Source organism: Globicephala melas, chromosome 6 (assembly GCF_963455315.2).
Source record: "Globicephala melas chromosome 6, mGloMel1.2, whole genome shotgun sequence".
NCBI classification, from domain to species: Eukaryota; Metazoa; Chordata; class Mammalia; order Artiodactyla; family Delphinidae; genus Globicephala; species Globicephala melas.
Window position 1 is genome coordinate 55,417,490 of NC_083319.1, and position 19,440 is coordinate 55,436,929.

The 19,440-nt window shown below is 41.9% G+C and overlaps 1 protein-coding gene across 4 annotated transcripts in view; it reads left to right on the forward strand.

Moving 5' to 3' along the window:
- The window catches only part of LOC115863861 (tyrosine-protein kinase JAK2), a 377,772-nt gene that overhangs the window by 23,486 nt on the left and 334,846 nt on the right, over positions 1-19,440 (forward strand). For 2 of the 4 annotated variants that reach the window (XM_060300896.2, XM_030877109.2), the window contains exon 1: positions 6,649-6,914. The exons of the other annotated variants lie outside the window; for them this stretch is intronic. In XM_060300896.2, coding sequence (XP_060156879.1) covers positions 6,779-6,914 — 136 coding nt within the window. In that variant the 5' untranslated portion in view covers positions 6,649-6,778. Of the gene's footprint in view, positions 1-6,648; positions 6,915-19,440 lie in introns of those variants that run through there. 4 annotated transcript variants of the gene reach the window in all.

Consider the following 19,440-nt stretch of genomic DNA (forward strand, 5'->3'; position numbering starts at 1 on the left):
GTTTATGATTGTGAAACAAGACTGAGGTCCCCCGCCCTGCTCCTCTCCCAAAGGCTCTGAAACAAGCACAGAAACTTTTTCAGCTTTTATCAGTGTTTTAACTCTTAACAATTATAGAAAAACAGAGGTTAAATATCACAATCAGGGTGTCTCTGAGAATTATAAGCATCTTTAAAAGTGTTAGTTATGGTTGTCCCTAGTCATCATATAAATATAAATGGGACTCAGGGTGTTGTCTTATAGTTCCCAACCTGTTGTCTTATGTCCCAACCTTCTTAGACAGGGGTCCACGACCCCTGGGCCACGGACTGGTCTGGTCTGTGGCCTGTTAGGAGCCCGGGCCGCACGGCAGGAGGTGAGCGGCGGGTGAGCGAGCGCAGCTTCACCTGTATTTACAGCCACTCCCCATCACTCGCATTATCACCTGAGCTCCGCCTCCTGTCAGATCAGCGGCCGCATTAGATTCTCCTAGGAGGGCGAACCCTCCTGTGAACTGCGCATGCGAGGGATCTAGGTTGCGTGCTCCTTAGGAGAATCTAATGCCTGATGATCTGAGGTGGAGCTGAGGCTGTGATGCTAGGGCTGGGGAGTGGCTGCAAATATAGATTATCATTAGCAGAGAGGTTTGACTGCACAGAGAGTATAATAAATCAGTTGCTTGCAGACTCATATAAAAACCCTATCAGTAAGTGGCAAGTGAAAACAAGCTCAGGGCTCCCACTGATTTTGCATTATGGTGAGTTGTATAATTATTTCATTATATATTACAATGTAATAATAATAGAAATAAAGTGTACAATAAATGTAATACACTCGAATCATTCCAAAACCACCCTCCACCCCCGGTCCGTGGAAAAATTGTCTTCCACAAAACCAGTCCCTGGTGCTGAAAAGGTTTGGGACCACTGTTCTTTGATGTTCCCTTGGGAGAGGGGCATCTGTTTGTCATAGAGAGGCTGGACCATATGACTTGTGTTTCTTGAAACTTGGAAAGTCTATCACCTCCATCAACTCCTCGGTTAACACCTTTCACAAGACGTTTAATCAGGTGTAGGAGAGAGAACACAGACTTTGGAAGCCAGACAGACCTGGGTTTGAAAACCAGTGTAGTAATTTTTTTTTTTTTAAAGTCGTAGGACTCTGGAGATGGACAGGGGCCTGGGGGTCTCTAGGTCCACCTGCTCACCTTTTATTTATTTATTTTTTTAAGATGTTGGGGGTAGGAGTTTATTAATTTATTTATTTTTGCTGTGTTGGGTCTTCATTTCTGTGCAAGGGCTTTCTCTAGTTGTGGCAAGCTGGGGCCACTCTTCATCGCGGTGCAGGGGCCTCTCACTATCACGGCCTCTCTTGTTGCGGAGCACAGGCTCCAGACGCGCAGGCTCAGTAGTTGTGGCTCACGGGCCTAGTTGCTCCACGGCATGTGGGATCTTCCCAGACCAGGGCTTGAATCCGTGTCCCCTGCATTAGCAGGCAGATTCTCAACCACTGCACCACCAGGGAAGCCCCAGTGTAGTAATTTTACAAAGCTGTGTAACAAATTACCACAAACTCAGTGGCTTGAATGCATACTAATTATCTCACAGTTCCTGTGGGTCAGGAGTTCAGGCATGATTTAGTTGGGTTCTGTGCTTCACAGCCTCACAAAGTTCTCATCAAGGTGTCAGCCAGGACTGGGTTCTCGTCTGGAGGCTCCACTTCTAATAAAACTTCAACTTCTAAAGTAGTGACTTTAACTATTTGGATGTGTAGATTTATGCATTTCATCAAACTTCGGAAGTTTTGCCCACATATTCTTTCTGTCGCTGTCTCTCTCTGCTCTCCTTCTGGGACTCCCATTCTGTGTATGTAAGCGTACGTCTTTTTTTTTTTTTGGCCGTGCTGCATGGCTTGTGGGATCTTAGTTCCCAACCAGGGAATCGAACCTGTACCCCCTGCAGTGTAAGTGTGGAGTCCTAACCACTGGACCACCAGGGAATTCCACCCCCCCCCCTTTTTTTTTAATTTTCTCAAAGTGTGATCCTTAGGCCAGAAGCATCAACATCACCTGGGAAGTTGTTAGAAATGTAAAATCTCAGGCCCTACCCCAGATGTACTGAAGAAACTCTGGGGATGAGGCCTAGCAATATGTGTTTTAACAAGCCCTCCAGGCAGTTTTGTTGCATGATAAAGTTTGAGAACCATTGTTTTAGACAGTTTGAGTTTATTGATTTAGGCTAGCCATGTGTGTTTTAATTATAGTCACACTTACTAAACTAGAATTAATTATAGTCACACTTATTAAACACCTACTAGGTGCTAAGCACTGGGCATACAATGATAAGACGATTTCTGCTTTAAGTGATAGGACACAGTCCTCACACTCACTGGATCACAAAGTATTGTTAGGTAGGCTGCCACATAAACAGGTTTCAAGAGGTTATAAGGGGATATATATGGGGGCTTCCCTGGTGGCACAGTGGTTAAGAATCTGCCTGCCAATGCAGGTGACACGGGTTCGAGCCCTGGTCTGGGAAGATCCCACATGCCGCGGAGCAGCTAGGCCTGTGTGCCACAACTACTGAGCCTGCGCTCTAGAGCCTGCAAGCCACAGCTATTGAAGCCCGCGTGCCACAACTACTGAAGCCTGTGCATCGAGCCCATGCTCTGCAACAACAGAAGCCAGCACAATGAGAAGCCTGCACAATGCAACAGAGTAGCCCTGGCTCGCCGCAACTAGAGAAAGTCCATGTGCAGCAACAAAGACCCAACGCAGCCAAAAATAAATAAATAAATAAATAATTTAAAAAAGGACGATATATATGCAGAAATGTACTTGTGAATAGTTATTGTGGGAGCTCAAAGGAGGAGCACAGGACACAAACATTCATCCTAAAATTGGAGTGGTGTAAGCATTAGTTCCAGGCTGAGGTGAGAAAAAGCCCATTGAACCATTATGATTTGAATAAAGGAGATGATGAGATAGCAGAGTGGGTAGAAGTGTGATGCTGAGTAACTTTCTTTATGGACTGGGAAGAATCTGTTTCTACTCTGGCCCCCAAATCCACTACTGAGCCAAGCACACTTTTATCATTATTAAAGTGCAAGTATTTGTGGAAGTGATTACAAAGCAAGGTATATGTCATTTATCATTTAGTGTGAAAGAAAAATCTATAAGCAGATTTAAAAAATTGTAATGGATGATTTTGAAAATAAACAAAAGTAGAGAGAACTGTATTATAAACCCCTATGTACTTACAACCCAACTTTTGAAGTAGTTGGTGTGAGGACCAAATGAGATCATGTGTGTAAAGCCTTTAGCATAGAGCCTTAATTTCAGTAGGTTTTCAGTAATGGCTTGTGCACTAGTCAGGGTTCAAACAGAAAAGCAGAACCGGGCTTCCCTGGTGGCGCAGTGGTTGAGAGTCCGCCTGCCGATGCAGGAGACATGGATTCATTCCCCGATCTGGGAAGATCCCACATGCGGCGGAGCGGCTGGGCCCGTGAGCCATGGCCGCTGAGCCTGCGTGTCCGGACCCTGTCCTTTACAACGGGAGAGGCTACAACAGTGAGAGGCCCGCGTACCGCAAAAAAAAAAAAAAAAAGCAGAACCACTCACTAGAGGTTTATTGTAGGGATCTGACCTTATGCTATTGTGAGGGCTGGTTTCACAGTCTGTATGAGGCTGTCGTCTTTGCGCCTGGTGATAGAGCCCAAAGTCAGCAGGATGAGCTGGAACTTGCATCAGTCTCTCACTGACTCCAAGCCTCTGACTCCAGTGATGGGAGTGACCAGCAGAAGATGGTGTCCTTTGTCATGGAGGTAGATACGCAGCTGGCCTAGGAATCGGAGTTGCTAAGTAGGATCAGGTGGAAGCTGGAGGAGCTTTGGGCCTGGCTGCTGCTCCATGCCAACAAGGTAGCTACGTGAGCTGCAAGACAGCCTGGTACCCTGCAGTGACCTTTCAAACATAAAAAATGTGGCTGTGACTTCAAGTTTGCCTTTGAAATCTCATGCAAGATGTTTCTTGTGGTTTGCTAACCCAGAATTATGCAGGGAAGGGGATTCGGGGATATGTAGTTTCATTATCTATTACTGTGTAACAAACTACCCCTGAACCCATAGCTTAAAATAGTAACAATCATTTATTTAGCTCAATTTGGGCAGGCCTCAGTGAGGATAGCTTATCTGTGCTCCATATGGTGTCAGCTAGGGTGACACCAAAGACTTGTCAGAGGCTGGCTGGGGACTGGAATCATCTGAAGGCTTCCTCACTCCCATGTCTGGCAGCTGATGCTGTCAGCTGGAACAGCTGGCACTAAATCTTTGTGGTCTCTCTGGCATGGCAGCTTCATGGTAGCCAGACTTCTTATTAGAGGTTCAGGGTTCCAAAGATATGAGATGACAGAGACAGACAGACAGTGACAGAGAGGCAGACAAAGTTTTTATTCTGGTTCTGCCATTTATTAGTGATGTCACTTTAAACAAGTCATTTATTCTCTCTGAACCTCAGTTCTCAAATATTAAAAATCAGAACTTATATTGGAGGTGCCCAGAAGAAGACCCTGAGGCAATAATTTGAGTGAAAGTAGTTTATTTGAGAATTAATCCCACGAAATATCAGAAGGGAGCTAGGAAGGATACGGGGAAGGGAAGGAAGCCAGTAAAAGGTACTTAAGCAAGTAACCCCTGTAGACCAGCGCTCACCAACATTTTTGGCACCAGGGACCGGTTTCGTGGAAGACAATTTTTCCACGGGGGATGGTGGGAGCGGGATGGTGCAGGCAGTAATGCGAGCGGCGCGGAGCGGCAGATGAAGCTTTGCTTGCTCGCCTGCCGCTCACCTCCTGCTGTGCGGCCCTGTTAGTAATGGGTCTCGGACCGCTACCGGCGTTGGGGACCCCTGCTGTAGGCAACTGAAGATTAAAATCTCTGAAGGTCCCTCGGGAAACGCTGTAGAATCTATGTCTCAGAGCTATCTCACTCAAAGTTTAAGGGCGCTGGGATATTTATACATCAACTCCCATCAGCCATTGGTTGAGGACTCTGGGGGTGGGGGGGCGGGGCATTAATTCCCCAGCACCTTTGCCCTGCTGAGTTCCATACAGGTGGGAAAAACCCTCAGACAAAGAGATCTAGGTGCTGTTGGAGGATAATTAAGCACGTTTGCACTGAAAATAGTAAGAGCTGAAGGGATATGAACAGGGCACAGACAGGGGTTGCTACAGAAGATATTAGTTGTTTTTTAAGGTTGTTGAGTAATTAAGATGAGATGATATACAAAACATACACTCCTGGTGTGATGGTTCTTTTCCTTGCTTTGGCATCCTCCACAGCAGGATTCAAGGGAGGCCCTCAGAGGTCCTGGAGTTTTCAATACTGTCAACTTCCTAAAAGAAGTCTCAAGAAATGGCAATAATGTGCATGGATTACCCACCTCCCTCAATGAACTTCAGGGCTGATTCTGTTAAACTCAACATACACCTCTAATAACCTGTCACCCTATAGGAGTTCAGACCTTCCAGTGGTTCCTCATAACTGAGTCTTACCCACATAACGCTAGCCACCTTCTTTAATCTTACTCAAGCTCTGACCCCTTCCAGAACCCCCTCTTCCCCCATGTGTTCTGGAACTCATAATCTGGTGACATTGTCCAAGAATCGCTACAAACCAACCGTATTATGGTATTGGACTCCCAAGTTTGTAATCATTTTATAGATAACTGCGTTATCTTTGAAGGTTGTTGAGCAGAGGAGTGACATAATCCAATCTTTGGGAAGCTTTTGGTGTGCAAGATTAGAAGAGGATGGGAAAGAGGGAAGACCTGTGTGTGTGTGTGTGTGTGTGTGTGTGTGTGTAATTTATTACAACTATCCATTTTGAGGCATGCAAAATGGGAGGACCTGACTTGGCAAAAAGCACAGTGGCTGTAAAGGGAAGCCACTGATGTGAAAAGGGCAAAGCTTGGTGTCTCATAAGTAATGGCCTGGTGTTGGAAGACTTTGGTTCCTGTGCATGCTGCCACTGCCAGCCTTGCAATGTTCCTCGAGTCTTTCCCCAAGTGTAGGGCGGGAATGGCACTACCTCTCAGGATTACAGCGGGCGCGAGGGCATAGGGCCGGCTGCGCGCTCAGCACGGTGTCTGAAACAGGGTAAAGCGCGCCAATCCTGTTTTCTCTTCTATTAAGAAAAAGGCGGGGGAGCTAATAGCATACACATCCCAGAGGTTGCCGTAAGTAGTGTGGCTAAGTACCGGGCATGTAGGAGAAACTCAAACCCAGTCCACCGCCTCCCCTTGCCCCCACGCGGGGAAAGACCCCGCGGAAACTGGTGGGGAAGGCGTGCTCCATCGCCTCCGCTCCCAGGCCGCTCCCCCGTCCCGCGCTCCTCCAGCCAAGCGCTGTTGCCGGGGCCCGGGCACCGCCCAGCTCCAGCGCAGGCCAATGGTAGCGTGGCCCAGGCACCGCCTAGCCCCAGTGCAGGCCTATAGCGGTGCGCCCCGGGCACCGCCCTGATCCTGCACCAGCCAATAGCGGAGTGGCCCGGTGCGGGGTCCGCCCCCAGCCGGGCCGGGAGGCGGAGAGGCGGTCACCGGCTCCGCCCCACTCCCCTCTGACCCGGTGTATCGTCTCTCTCCCTTCCTGTTCCAAACCACGTGGACGCGCCTGGGGCTGCGGGGCTGCGGGAGGGAGCCCGGGCCGCCACTGCCGCTGTCGCCGTCGCCGCCGTCGCCGCGATACCCGCGCCCGTCCAAAGTCGCCTCGCCCCGGCCGCCCGCGCCGTTGCAGAGGGCGTGCACATGGCGACCCAGGCGCACTCCCTCAGCTACGCGGGCTGCAACTTCTTGCGCCAGCGTCTGGTCCTGTCTACTCTGAGCGGGCGCCCTGTCAAAATCCGAAAGATTCGGGCCAGAGACGACAACCCCGGCCTCCGAGGTAACTCCGGGGCGGGCAGCGCGCAGCGTGGGCGTGGGGCGCGAAGGGAGACCTAGCTGATGCCCTGGGGGCCGGCGCACAAGGAGCCTCCGGGGCACGTTGGGGAGGGCTCATTGCGTGTCGCCCCCACACCCGAACGAACGCGCAGGAGGCTGTGTGGGAGGCGGGGCCGCGCACCAGGGGCTGAGCTCTTCTGCGCTCGGCGCTCGGCGTCTCCCGGGAGCTGGTAGTAAACAGCTACACGTTTTTCAGCCTTACGTGTTGCAACATATCCCAGACATCGCCCCCTCGCTTGTCTTGAGTCCCTCTTGCTCTCGCTGTAAACCTCGCAATGGAGAAAAACAGTTTGTTGGACCGAAATGTGGTGAATCGGCAGATGTAAAGATGGAAAGAAATTTGGAGAGAAAAGTACCACTGGTTGGTTTTGTCCCGTCCCAAAACAGGTCTCAGAAGCAGCTGCCCCCTTGGACACCACCGGCTGTCCCTGTCGTCATGATTTCTCGGCAGCCCCCACACATCTCCTTGGGTGTGGATTAAAGAATCTTTTAAAATTATGTGTTTTTTTCCAGCAGTGGCTGTGATTGATTTGTGCAGGACAGGAGCTTTGAGATAAAATTTTAACAATCATGGGCCTAATTGCCTGGACTTTAGTAAAGGATTGGTGACAAGTGCTAAACTATAGGCTTCCAAGTTCTCTTTTTGCCCTGCGAAGGTGGATAGATGAAAAATAAGGCCCCATTTAAACCTATATGAAGTTGATTTGTCTCCGAGTTTCAACTGGCCCCCTGAAATGACTCATATATTTAAAAGCTTCTGTCTGGTTATCCCAAATTGGGAAAATAAGTCCAACAAAAAAAAGGAAAAACCTATCTGCAAATTGAAGGAGGAGAGGGTTTGTGGTTGGTCCTCAAAGCTTTCTGGGCCCTGTTGATGTGTTTAATTTTGCACTGGCTCCTGTACAAGGTGGCCAGCCTATTTCATCATCAGTCTGAATGCACCTTCTGGATGGTTACATTTCTGCTTCTCTTGAATGGTGATTGGTTGCACATAAGCGGAAAATGCCATGTCATTGATGGAGATAGAAGATTAGGAAGGAAAGAATCAGATGAACCTCTGTACCATGGAGAGGAACCAGGTGACAGTAACAAAGGCTTGTTTTGGTGCATGATTGTTACTGCCCTCACTGTACTGCTCAAAAACACTGAAGAAGTTGAGGGACCCCTAGCATGGTTTATGCCAGGTGCTCTTCCTCTCAACATTCCTTGCCTTTATTTTGAGTCTGGCCCTTGGGCAAAGCAATTGCTTGACTGCTCTACTCTCTGGCCTTCCCAGCCAACTCTCCCCTTCACCCCTAAATTAGCCTAGAGAACTCACCACTAGCTGGTTGTGGTAAGAAGACAGGCTTCTACTTCTGTGGAACACTGGGAATAGCTTTTTTTAAAAAAGAGAAATAGAAGTACTTTAGCCTGGAGACCTGCAATTTCTAATGGAAATATAGTGCCCATAAGATACAATTTAGTGATGTTTCCCTTTCTCCCCCGTGCACTGTTCATGAGCATCTCTTCACTGCCACACACATGAACGGGGCTTGGCCACTTGGCATTTTCCTGAAAAGATACCAGGCTCTGGTACCTGGGGAAGGTAGTACTGGTTGGCACATGTGCTGGTATTTTATGAGGAATACTGTGTATAGCCTTATTTGCCTTACCTTATTAATATACTAGGGGGAAAAAAGAGACTCCTAATTTAGACTTCCTTGGCTGGATTCAAGGCCTCAGGAACACTATAGACATTTGCTTAATTTCTAAAGAGGGAACTGAGGTATACGTATATACAGGCGTTCATAGACATATATATGTGTCTTTGTATACATACGCAAGTGTAAGTATAAGTGTATATACATGCACACATATACATAAATACATGTAGCCCCTGACACATGATATGTGATCATAGTCAAACGAGTCTGTGGTAGCTTGATTGGACATGTAGCCAACGGACTGTCTTATCTGTCATATTCCTTTCTGACTCTTCCTGACTCAGATTCTGAGAGTTGGAAAAAACTCAGCATTTGCAAAAAAATCTTCAGCTCAAGTGCAAGAATTATATCTCCTGAAGGTGCTTGCTTAAATATCCCCTCTGGTGTGAGCTTTGGAGGGTGGGGGTGGTACCTCTGGAACAGTCATTCAGAAAAGGTTTATTGAGCCCCAGCATGTGCAAGGCTTTGTGGAGTTGTAAATGAGAGAAGCTAGTTGCCGCACTCTTGAGGAGCTTTCTAAGGAAGAGCTGAGAGAGTAGCCTGAGTACTTTGAAGTAGGAAGTTGTAAAGGGGCTCAGCAGAGTTAGAGCAGAGGCTTCCCCTGAGGTTATGAAGGAAAGCTCTATGGATTTTCTGATCTGAACGGATAGAATTGAGATGGTGGCTGCAGGAATCATTGTTGGTGAAAGAAACAGCTTTTAAGTCAAAAAGTTCTTCATTTTCTTTATTATGTGGAGGTAAAATCTTCATTTGTTATGGTCATAGTAGCTTGGGAGTTAAGAGCTTGAGCTCAGTTAGATCTCAGTTTGAGATGGGGTTCTGCTTTTGCTATTAGCTGTTGGACCTCCTGAGCCTCAGTTTTTCATCTGTAAAGTGGGGCCAATACTACTGACTTCAGAGGGTTATTGTGACGATTAAATAATATTTGAAAGTGTACTCAACAGTGCCTGGCGTGTAGGAAGAATAGATGTGAGCTGATTTTACTATTATGTAGCTTCTGTCCACTGGTATAGTTCTATTCTCTGATATTTGAAATCTTTTCCTGCTTCTATATGGAAACTTTTCAAATATTTAAAGAGAATTACGTCTTTTCTGTTTTCTTTTCAGTCTAAAGGTTTCCTTTTAGGTGATGGCTTCCAAATATTTGTGTGTTATATGTATAATGTAGTGGTTCTTAACCAGGGGCAGTTTTGTTCCCCAGGGGATATTTGGCAGTGTTTGGAGACATTTTTGGTTGTCACAACTGGGAGGCTGCTCCTGGCACCTAGTGGGTGGAGCCCAGGGATGCCACTAAACATCCTACAGTGCACTGGACAGCTCCCCACACAAAGAAGTATTCTGTCCAAAATATCAGTGCTGATGTTGAAAAACCCTGGTCTACTAGACTTAATTATTAACCTTTTTCTTTTCCTTGTATCCCTAATGGTTGGGAATAGCAGCATGAGGTACTAAGAAAACTGCATGAAGATTCAGAAGGGGATGAGACACAGGTCAGACTCTGTGACTTCTGACAGATTTGTTAATCTCTTAAATAAAACTGCTTCCTTTGAAAGAGGAATTGTAAAGAATGAGAAGAATTTGAATCCCAAAGAAAGATGATCCTGGAATGGTTTTTATTAATTATGCAGCCACATGTGTAATTTTTACTTCACTCTTGAGGAACATGAAGGATTATATTGTCTCATTAGACTCTTTCCATCAGTGAGGACGAAATAAAATTTTTTTTGTTGCTGTTTTACTGAAGGTAAAAAAGGCAAGACATAGTTAAGTAAGATAGCTGGTGAAGTTGAATATCCAGTCAGTGACAGAGCTGGAAACAGACGGCAGCCAGCTCCAGCCTGGAAGGCCTGTTCTCCCATCTGACTGCTTGGTGGACTTGAGTGTTCCTCAGATTATAAAGCAGCTGTCCAAAGTGCTTCTGTTTCTGGGTTTCATGAGGGCTGTATCTTGCAGGGTTCAGTTGAGTTAACATTTTCTGGATAAGGTGAGGTCCATATGGAAAGAATTCCACAAGAATGATAATTTTTTAAAGTGGGACTACAGAAATGATGGACTTGGGCAAGAGCCCTGGTTTATCAGTTAGGACGCGGGACTGCTGCTACCCAAGTCCCTGAGTAGGTCACATGACTAAGCCTCGCTGTGAAACTGGAGAGAGGAGTTATTTGGTCTTAAGCAGATGAGATTCTGAAAAAGGAGGGGTAAGTGGAATTTTAATGAAAAGAATCCTTTAAAATGTGCCACACAGAGATCCTTAAAGGTAAAATATCTTTTGGCAAACTGATACATTGTTTTGGGGATAAATCTGGCTGTTCATAAATTGGATCTTCTAAAAGGAGGATTGTAAGGGAAAACTATTTTTATCCTCTACTTTCAATACTTCTGACACCAGATGTGTGGGTTTTTCTCACCACACCAAGTAATTCTCCAATTCTCAGTGGATGTTCACTGGTGTCCTACAAATTTAACTCAATTCTGACACTGTCTCGGTGGTGATAGCATCAAATCCCACAGGTTAAGGGCTCAATCCCACAAGACTGCCCTCCACCCCCTCAGGTGCCAGTCACAAGTCGCAGTCGTAAGTCCAGGTCACTCATACCTCTGGTTTCCCAGACCGCCTCCTGGGATCTGATATTTTGCTAAAATTATGTTTCACGAAGCTCAGGGAAACATTTACTTACGTTTACCAGTTTACAATAAAGGATATTATAAAAGATACAGATGAACAGCCAGATGAAGAGGTACATAGGGCCAGGTCCAGAAGAGTCCTGAAATAGGAGCTTCTGTTATTGTGGAATGGGGTTTTGTTACTCTCCCAGAATGTGGATTTTTTTTTTTTTTTTTTAACCAACCTGGAAGTTCTCTCCTTGTTCAAGAGTTTTTATGGGGCTTAATCTCTAGGCACACCTTGACACCCCCCCACCCCCGCAGAAGTCAGTGAGTAGGACTGAAAGTTCTAATCCTCTAATCATTTGGTTTTTCTGGTGATTGGCCCCATCCTGAGGCTGTCTAGGGGCTCCACCCTAAGTCAACTCATAGCATAAAGTCAGGTGTGCTCAAAAGGGCCTCTGTATATGAATAACTTAAAAGAGACTCCTGTGGCTCTGGAGCTTTCAGGGGTTTTAGGAGCTCTGTGCCAGGAACAAAGACCAAATACATTTCTTGTTATACCACAAGGATGCACCTATACTTTATTTCAGTATTGTTTGGGACTCAAAGTCGTTGATAACTAGAATTGGGGGAGGCCTGACGACTATACTAATGATAAGTGGAGATTTTATATTCCTACCAGCAATGTAGGCATGATTCAGTTTCTCTGCATTCTTGCCAGCATTTGGTGTTGTCACTATTTTTAATTTTAGCCATTCTGATTAGTGTATACTGCCGTCTTCTCGTTTAATTTGCATATTCCTGATGGCTAATGATATTAAACAACTTTTCATGTCTTTTGCTATTTTCTAGTAAGATTGTTTTCTTTTTCTGTTAGGTTTTGAGAGTTCTTTACATATTCTAGTCCTTTGTCAAATATGTGGTTTCCTAGTATTTTATCCCACTCTATGGCTTGTCTTTTTATTCTCTTAACATGGTCTTTTGCAGAGGGAAAGTTTTAATGAAATAGAATTTATCAAAGTTTTCTTTTATTGCTTGTGCTTTTGGTGTTAAGAACTGTTTGCCTAGCCCTAGATCCTGAAGGTTTTCTTTTTTTTCCTAAAAGTTTTATAGTTTTACATTTTATATTTAAGTTAATTTTTTTTGTATGAGGTTTAAAACTTAGGTTGATGTTCATTTTTTTTTGCCTATGGATGTCCAACTGCTCTAGCACCCTTTGTGGAAATGGCTATCTTTCTTCCATTTAATCACTTTTGCACCTTTGTAAAAAACCAGTTGGGCATACTGTGTGGGTCTCTTTCTGGATTCTCTGTTCTGTTCCACTGATCTATATGTCTATCCCTTTGTCAGTACCACAACTGTCTTGATTACTATATGTATATAATAAATTTTGAATTTGGGTAGGCTGATCCCTCCAACTTTATTCTTATTTTTCATGATTGTTTTAGCTATTCTAGTTCCTTTGCCTTTTCATATAAAGTTTAGAATAATCTTGTCTTCATCTCTACAAAAAAATCTTGTTAGGATTTGACAGGAGCTGTGTTAAACCTATATGATAACTTAGGGAGAGTTACCATCTTTACTGTATTTGAGTCTTCCAATTCATAAACATAGTATATCTCTCCATTTATTTAGATCTTTGTTTTCTTTCATCAGCATTGTGTAGTTTTTAGCATATAAGTCCTGTACATGTTTTGTTAATTTACACCTAAATGTAAATTAACTTTTTTGAGTTAATTTACTTTTGTAATTTACTTTACAATTGCTCAACTTTTTTGAGCAATTGTAAAGGGTATCTAATTTTAAATTTTGGTCTCCATGTGTTTATTGGTAGTATATAGAAATACAATTCATTTTTTTTGGATGTTTGTCTTGTGTCCTGCAACCTTGCTGAATTTACTTACAAGTTCATTTTTTGGGGGGCTGCATTGGGTCTTTGTTGCTGCGTGCAGGCTTTCTGTAGTTGTGGCGAGCAGGGGATACTCTTTGTTGCAGTGTGCGGGCTTCTCATTGTGGTGGCTTCTCTTGTTGTGGAGCGTGGGCTCTAGGAGTGCAGGCTTCAGTAGTTGTAGCGCATGGGCTCAGTAGTTGTGGCACACGGGCTTAGTTGCTCCATGGCATGTGGGATCTTCCTGGACCAGGGATCAAACCTGTGTCCCCTGCATTGGCAAGCAGATTCTCAACCACTGTGCCACCAGGGAAGTCCCCTACTTAAAAGTTCTAAGTGTGTGTTTTTGCTGTTGTTGTTGTTAGATTCTTTGGGATTTTTTTATGTAAACAGTCATGTCATCTGCAAATAGGAACAGTTTTATTTCTTCTTTTCTGAACTTTATGCCTTTTATTTCCCCCTTACTGCAGTGGGTAGGACTTCTAGGACTATGTTAAATAAATGTAATGAGGGCAAGCTTCCTTACCTTGTTCCCTATCCTAAGGAGAAAGTGTCCACTGTTTTGCCACAAAGTATAATGTTAGCTGTATATTTTTTTCGATGTTTTTTTTATCAAGTTGAAATTCTCTTCTATTCCTATTTTTCTAAGATTTGTGTGTGTGTGTGTGTGTGTGTGTGTATGTGAATGAGTGTTGTATTTTGTCAAATGCTTTTTCTGCGCCAATTGATGTGATCATGTGATTGTTCTTCTTTAGTCTGTTAATATGGTATATTGCATGGATTGATTTTCAAATATTGAAGCAGCCTTGCATTCCTGGAATAAACCCCACTTGTTCATGGTGTGTAATTCTTTTTCTATATTGCTGGATTTTATTTGCTAACATTTTGTTAAAGATTTTTGGGTATATATTCATAAGTTATACTGATTTGTAGTTTTCTGTTTTGTACTGTCTTTGTCTGGTTTTGGTATTTTAAACTATAATAATACTAGCTTCAAATGAATTGGAAACAGTTTCCTTTTGGTCTTCTAAAAGAGATTGTGTAGAATTGATTTTAGTGCTTTAAACATTTGGTAGAATTCTCCAATGAAACTATAAAGGCCTAGAGATATCTTTTTGGGGAGTTTTAAAAAATATGCTTTCAATTTCCTGAATGGTGATAGGGCTATTTAAATTATCCATTTCATTTGATGAGTTGTGGTAGTTTGTGTTTTTTGGAGAAGTGGTTCATTTCATCTAAATTGTTTTATATATGTAGAGTTCATAGTATTCCCTTATTATCCTTTTGATGTCTGCAGGATCTGTAGTGATATTCCCTGTTTCCTCATGTTGATTTGTGTCTTTTTTTTTTTTCAGTCTTGCTAGAGGTTTGTCATGTTATTTATCTTTTTAAAGAGCCATCTGTTTCACTGATTTTTCTCTATTTTTCTGTTTTCAATTTCATCTGTTTCTGCTATTTTTATTATTTCCTTCACTTCCTTTGGATTTATTTTGTACTTTTTCTAAGTTGAGTGAGACAGATTATTGGAAACCTTTTCTCTTTTCTAATGTAGGCATTTAGTGCAATAAACTTCCCTCTCAAGACTGGTTTACCTGTCTCCCACAAATTTTAATATGTCATGTTTTAATTTTCATTCAGTTCAGTGTGTTTTTTCTTGCCTTTAAGACTTCCTCTTTGAGGGCTTCCCTGGTGGCGCAGTGGTTGAGAGTCCACCTGCCGATGCAGGGGACATGGGTTCGTGCCCCGGTCCGGGAAGATCCCACATGCCGTGGAGTGGCTGGGTCCGTGAGCCATGGCCGCTGAGCCTGCGCGTCTGGAGCCTGTGCTCCACAATGGGAGAGGCCACAACAGTGAGAGGCCCGCGTACCACAAAAAAAAAAAAAAAAAAAGACTTCCTCTTTGATCCATGGATTATTTATAAGTGTGTTGTTTAACTTCCAAGTGTGGGTATATTTTCCAGTTACCATTTTGTTATTGATTTCAGTTTGATTTCATTATGTTTGGAGAACATGCTCTGTATTCATTTCAATTACTTTAAATTTGTTGATATTTTTTAATGGCCCAAGATTTGGTCTATCTTCATATATGTTCCATAGGCTCTTGGAAAGAATGTATATTCTGCTGTTGTGAGTTGGGTGTTCTATAAATGTTGATTGGATTCTGTTGGTTGATGGCATTGTTGAGTTCTCCTTTCAGTTTGAACAGTTTTAGTTTTATATATTTTGCACCTTCGTTGTTTGGTGCATTTAGGCTTGCTCTGTCTTCTTGGTGGATTGGCCCTTTTATTATTGTGTAATGTCCTGCTGCATCTTTAGTAATTTCCTGAGGTGGAGGAAATACTCTAGTGCTTTAGGGTTAGAGAAAGGTTAGGTTAGAGAAAGGAAAGGACTAGAACTGAAGATATTGGATACAAATAGGAAACTTGAAGGTGGTAAAAACAGCATAAATCAGAGAAATAAGTTGCCCTTTGTTGAGTTCACTTCTTTTACAGGTTTTTACATAAGCAAAATAAAATATCTAGGAAAATTTGAAGGTATGGGGCAAAAAAGTAACCTTCAGTGATGGTTATCATACGTAAAGCAGCAGTAAAAAAATTTTTTGTGCAGTAGTCTAGCATATTTCTATTTCTGTGGGATAGAGTTCTAGATGTGGAATTGGCAGGTCAAAAATTATGCTTTAAAATAAAAAATGGGAATGTGGGGTCAAATCAAAGTGTGTGAAATCCTTTTGCTTAATTGGTAAGATAGCCTCTCCCTCAATTGTTATTTCTTCCTTGTAGTGACACTGTGTTTTTTTGAGGTATATTTAATCACATTTCTAATATCATGGTAAATTTGAGAGATGATTGGGTTTCTTTGCTTTTCTCATATTTTAAAAGATGTTATTACTTTGAACTTGATTTTTTAAAATAAACTTATCAAATTATACTACACATTAAGAAAAGTGCACAAGCTTAATGAATTGATGAATTATGACTAAGTGGATATACCCAGGTAGCCATTATGCATGTCAACAAATAAAACAAGACCAGCAACCCACAAAACCCCTCTCATGCTTGCTTCCAGTCACACCATTTCCTCCCATCCCCAGCATAAACATTAAATTGACTTTTTACACCATAGATTAGGTTCCTAAAATATTAACCATGGTTTATATAGGTGGAGTCATAGAGTACGTATTTTGTGTGTGTCTGGCTTTAATTCTGTATTGTTTCTGTGAGATGCATCTTTGTTGTCGCAGCGATAGTTTGTGGATTTACATTGCTGTGTCATGATACTACATTTTATTAATACGTCACAATTTATGTACTCTATGTTTTTTTTTTTTTCTTTGTTTGTTTTTTTGCGGTATGTGGGCCTCTCACTGTTGCGGCCTCTCCCGCTGCGGAGCACAGGCTCCAGACACGCAGGCTCAGCAGCCATGGCCGACGGGCCCAGCGGCTCCGCGGCATGTGGGACCCTCCCGGACCAGGGCACGAACCCTTGTCCCCCGCATCGGCAGGCAGACTCCCAACCACTGCACCACCAGGGAAGCTCCTCTACCTATGTTTAAATAACTTCATCAGTGCTCTTTTCTGTTTATTACTTGATAAATTTTCGCATTCCCTTTGTTTTGGGTTTATCTTTTTGTGCCTGTTTTAAAATTTGTTTTATCGGTTTTGATTTGTTATCTTTTTACATAACCATCCATTTTAATTCCAAATGTGTCAGTAAATAATAGAGAATAGTCTACCATAAAAGCTTTCAATCTTTTGTATTAATTATATTTTTTATTTTATTAATTCACATTTTCTTTCCTTTTACAAATGAATGAGGATATTGATTTGTGTTGTATTTTTTTCAATGAATTAGCTTTTTTTCTGCTATGTTTTCCATTTTGTTTATCTCTTCTTTTGAGATTATTATTGTCATTTATTTTTTAGCTTGAAATTTTGTTCCATTTCTAAAATCTCAGTTCATTGTTCTCTTGCTTTTCTTTTTCTTAATTACTAAAGTGTTTACAGTGGTAAGTTTTTCTTTTGTAGACCCCCATATATTTTGATAAAATTGATATGTCTCTTTAATATATTTTTCTTGACCTATTCATAATTTAGGAAAGATGTTTTGTAAATATTTCTTTAAGTTAAAATATAATTTATTATCTATCACATTATGCATAATTACATAAAATACGTAAATTTTTTATATGTACCTTATTTTCAAGTGAGCAGACATCTTTTAATTTATTCTGAGACTTGGGTATATGTAATTTCTACCTTTTTGGATTTAATGATGAAAATAATGACTCCTAATTTCACGTGGTAATAGTTTGCTGTCTTACCTTTTAGTTATCTCTAACGAAATTGAAGTCACACTGTATATATCCCTTAAAATTTTTTTCCTTAATATAGTGTGAACATTTCCCTATGTAATTAAGCAGTTTAAAAAAATAATGGCTATATTGTATTATAAATATCTTTCATAGGCTATTTAATGAGAGCATTGTTTATTGGCTCTTTAAATTGTTATAATACCTTTATTTGTATTTTTCAATTTAATTTTTATGTATTTTTTTAAAATGCGTACACATGACATGAAATTCAAAGGGAACAAAATGGTTTACAAAGTCTGTCTCTGTTTGTCTGTCTGTCTCTTTCCCAATCTTCTTTCCCTGTGAAGCAAACAGTGTCGTTGGTTTGTTGTGTTTCTTTTCAGGGCTGTTTTTCCCATAAATAAGCAAGTACACACTTTTTCCTTTTGCAAAGACCATCTGCATCTTACTTTTTTTCCACTCAGTATACTATGGAGATGTTTCATATCAGTATATTAAAAAATACTTATTAATTTTATAGCAGCAGAGTGTTCTGGTATGTAGATGTGTCATAATTTATTTAAGCAGACTAATATTTCTAGAATTTGAGTTGCGTTACAATACTTTTAAGTGAAACTGCTTATTGAGATTTTTTTTTAAAAAAAAATCCTTGTTTTTAAAGTATAGATCTTGTTATAAAGTATAGATCTTTAGATTGTATTCCTTCTCTTGTTCCCCTTCTTGGAGACATGGTTTTGCCTTTCTTAGTGAGGAATGGGTCGGGTTGATGACCACCACTAAGTCTTCTAGAAGTTACCAGCCCCTTTAAAGAAATGATGCGTTCACTTCTTTGGGGGCTAGGGAAGCGGGGAGGGCAGTAGGTATGGGAGTTAGTATTTTAAAAAATCCCGAAACTGATGGTCCTGATAGTACAGATTTGTTTAAAATATGAAATACAATAACATAAAAAATTCATAAGACATAAAACTAGTCTTATAGGATTATAAAATGAACATCTGTGTGATCCCATCCAGGTCAAGAAATAGAACATTGTGCACACCTGTGTGCCTCTTTCATTCACCACTCCCTTCCATGCCCCTAATGGTAGCCAGTCTCCTGACCATTATGGTCTTCATGTTGATTCTCTTTCTAGCTGTGTAACCTAATTATGTATTCCTAAACCATCCAGTAAAATTGTGCCTGTGCTTATTTTGGGGATTTTTCCCCCTAATGTTGTTATAGATATCTGACGTTCTGTACTCTTAGGAGCAGTCTTGAAGAAGTGAAGGGGCAAGGAATCCTATACATCTTGTCTTAATGAAGTTAGACACTTCAGTCTGACTCTTATTAGGTGAACTTGAGATCTTTTTCATACCAGGTGATGCAGCTATATCTTCACTGTTACCAGGATTCTGGAACTAGCTCTGTGTTGGTTCTTTGACGTACTGCTTCTGAAGAACCTGTTTACTGTGACCAGGGGATGGTCCTGCCTGGAGGTCTGTTTAGGTGCCCATTCTCTTCCTACTCATGTTCCTCTGCTGGGCATTTTTAATTGTGTTCATGCTCAAGAGCCCCTGTGGATTACAAAAAGAAAAAAAAAAAACAGCCCAAAAAAACTACTTCTAAAGTAGTTTTGTTTTCTTTTCTTTCCTAATCTGTAAAAGCTATGGAGTTGATAATCTTCGGCTTTATCCATAAATGCTTGCTCCTGTCTCCCATTTAGGCACTGTGAAAGCTTGAGCAAATCAAGAGTTTTCCTTTTTTGTGCAGAATACCTTGCATTTTCTGTAAACATAAGTAGAAAGTGGCATTGTGTTATATAGATGATGCCTACTTTTTAAAAACGTAGAATATTCTATATAAAAAGACCATAGAAAGCATTTCTAGTTCGATTTTGTAGTTGAGTTACTTTTGAACTTTTGTGTTGCTACTTATACCACAACCTAATACACATACAAGTATATGTAAAACTGAGACTAAAA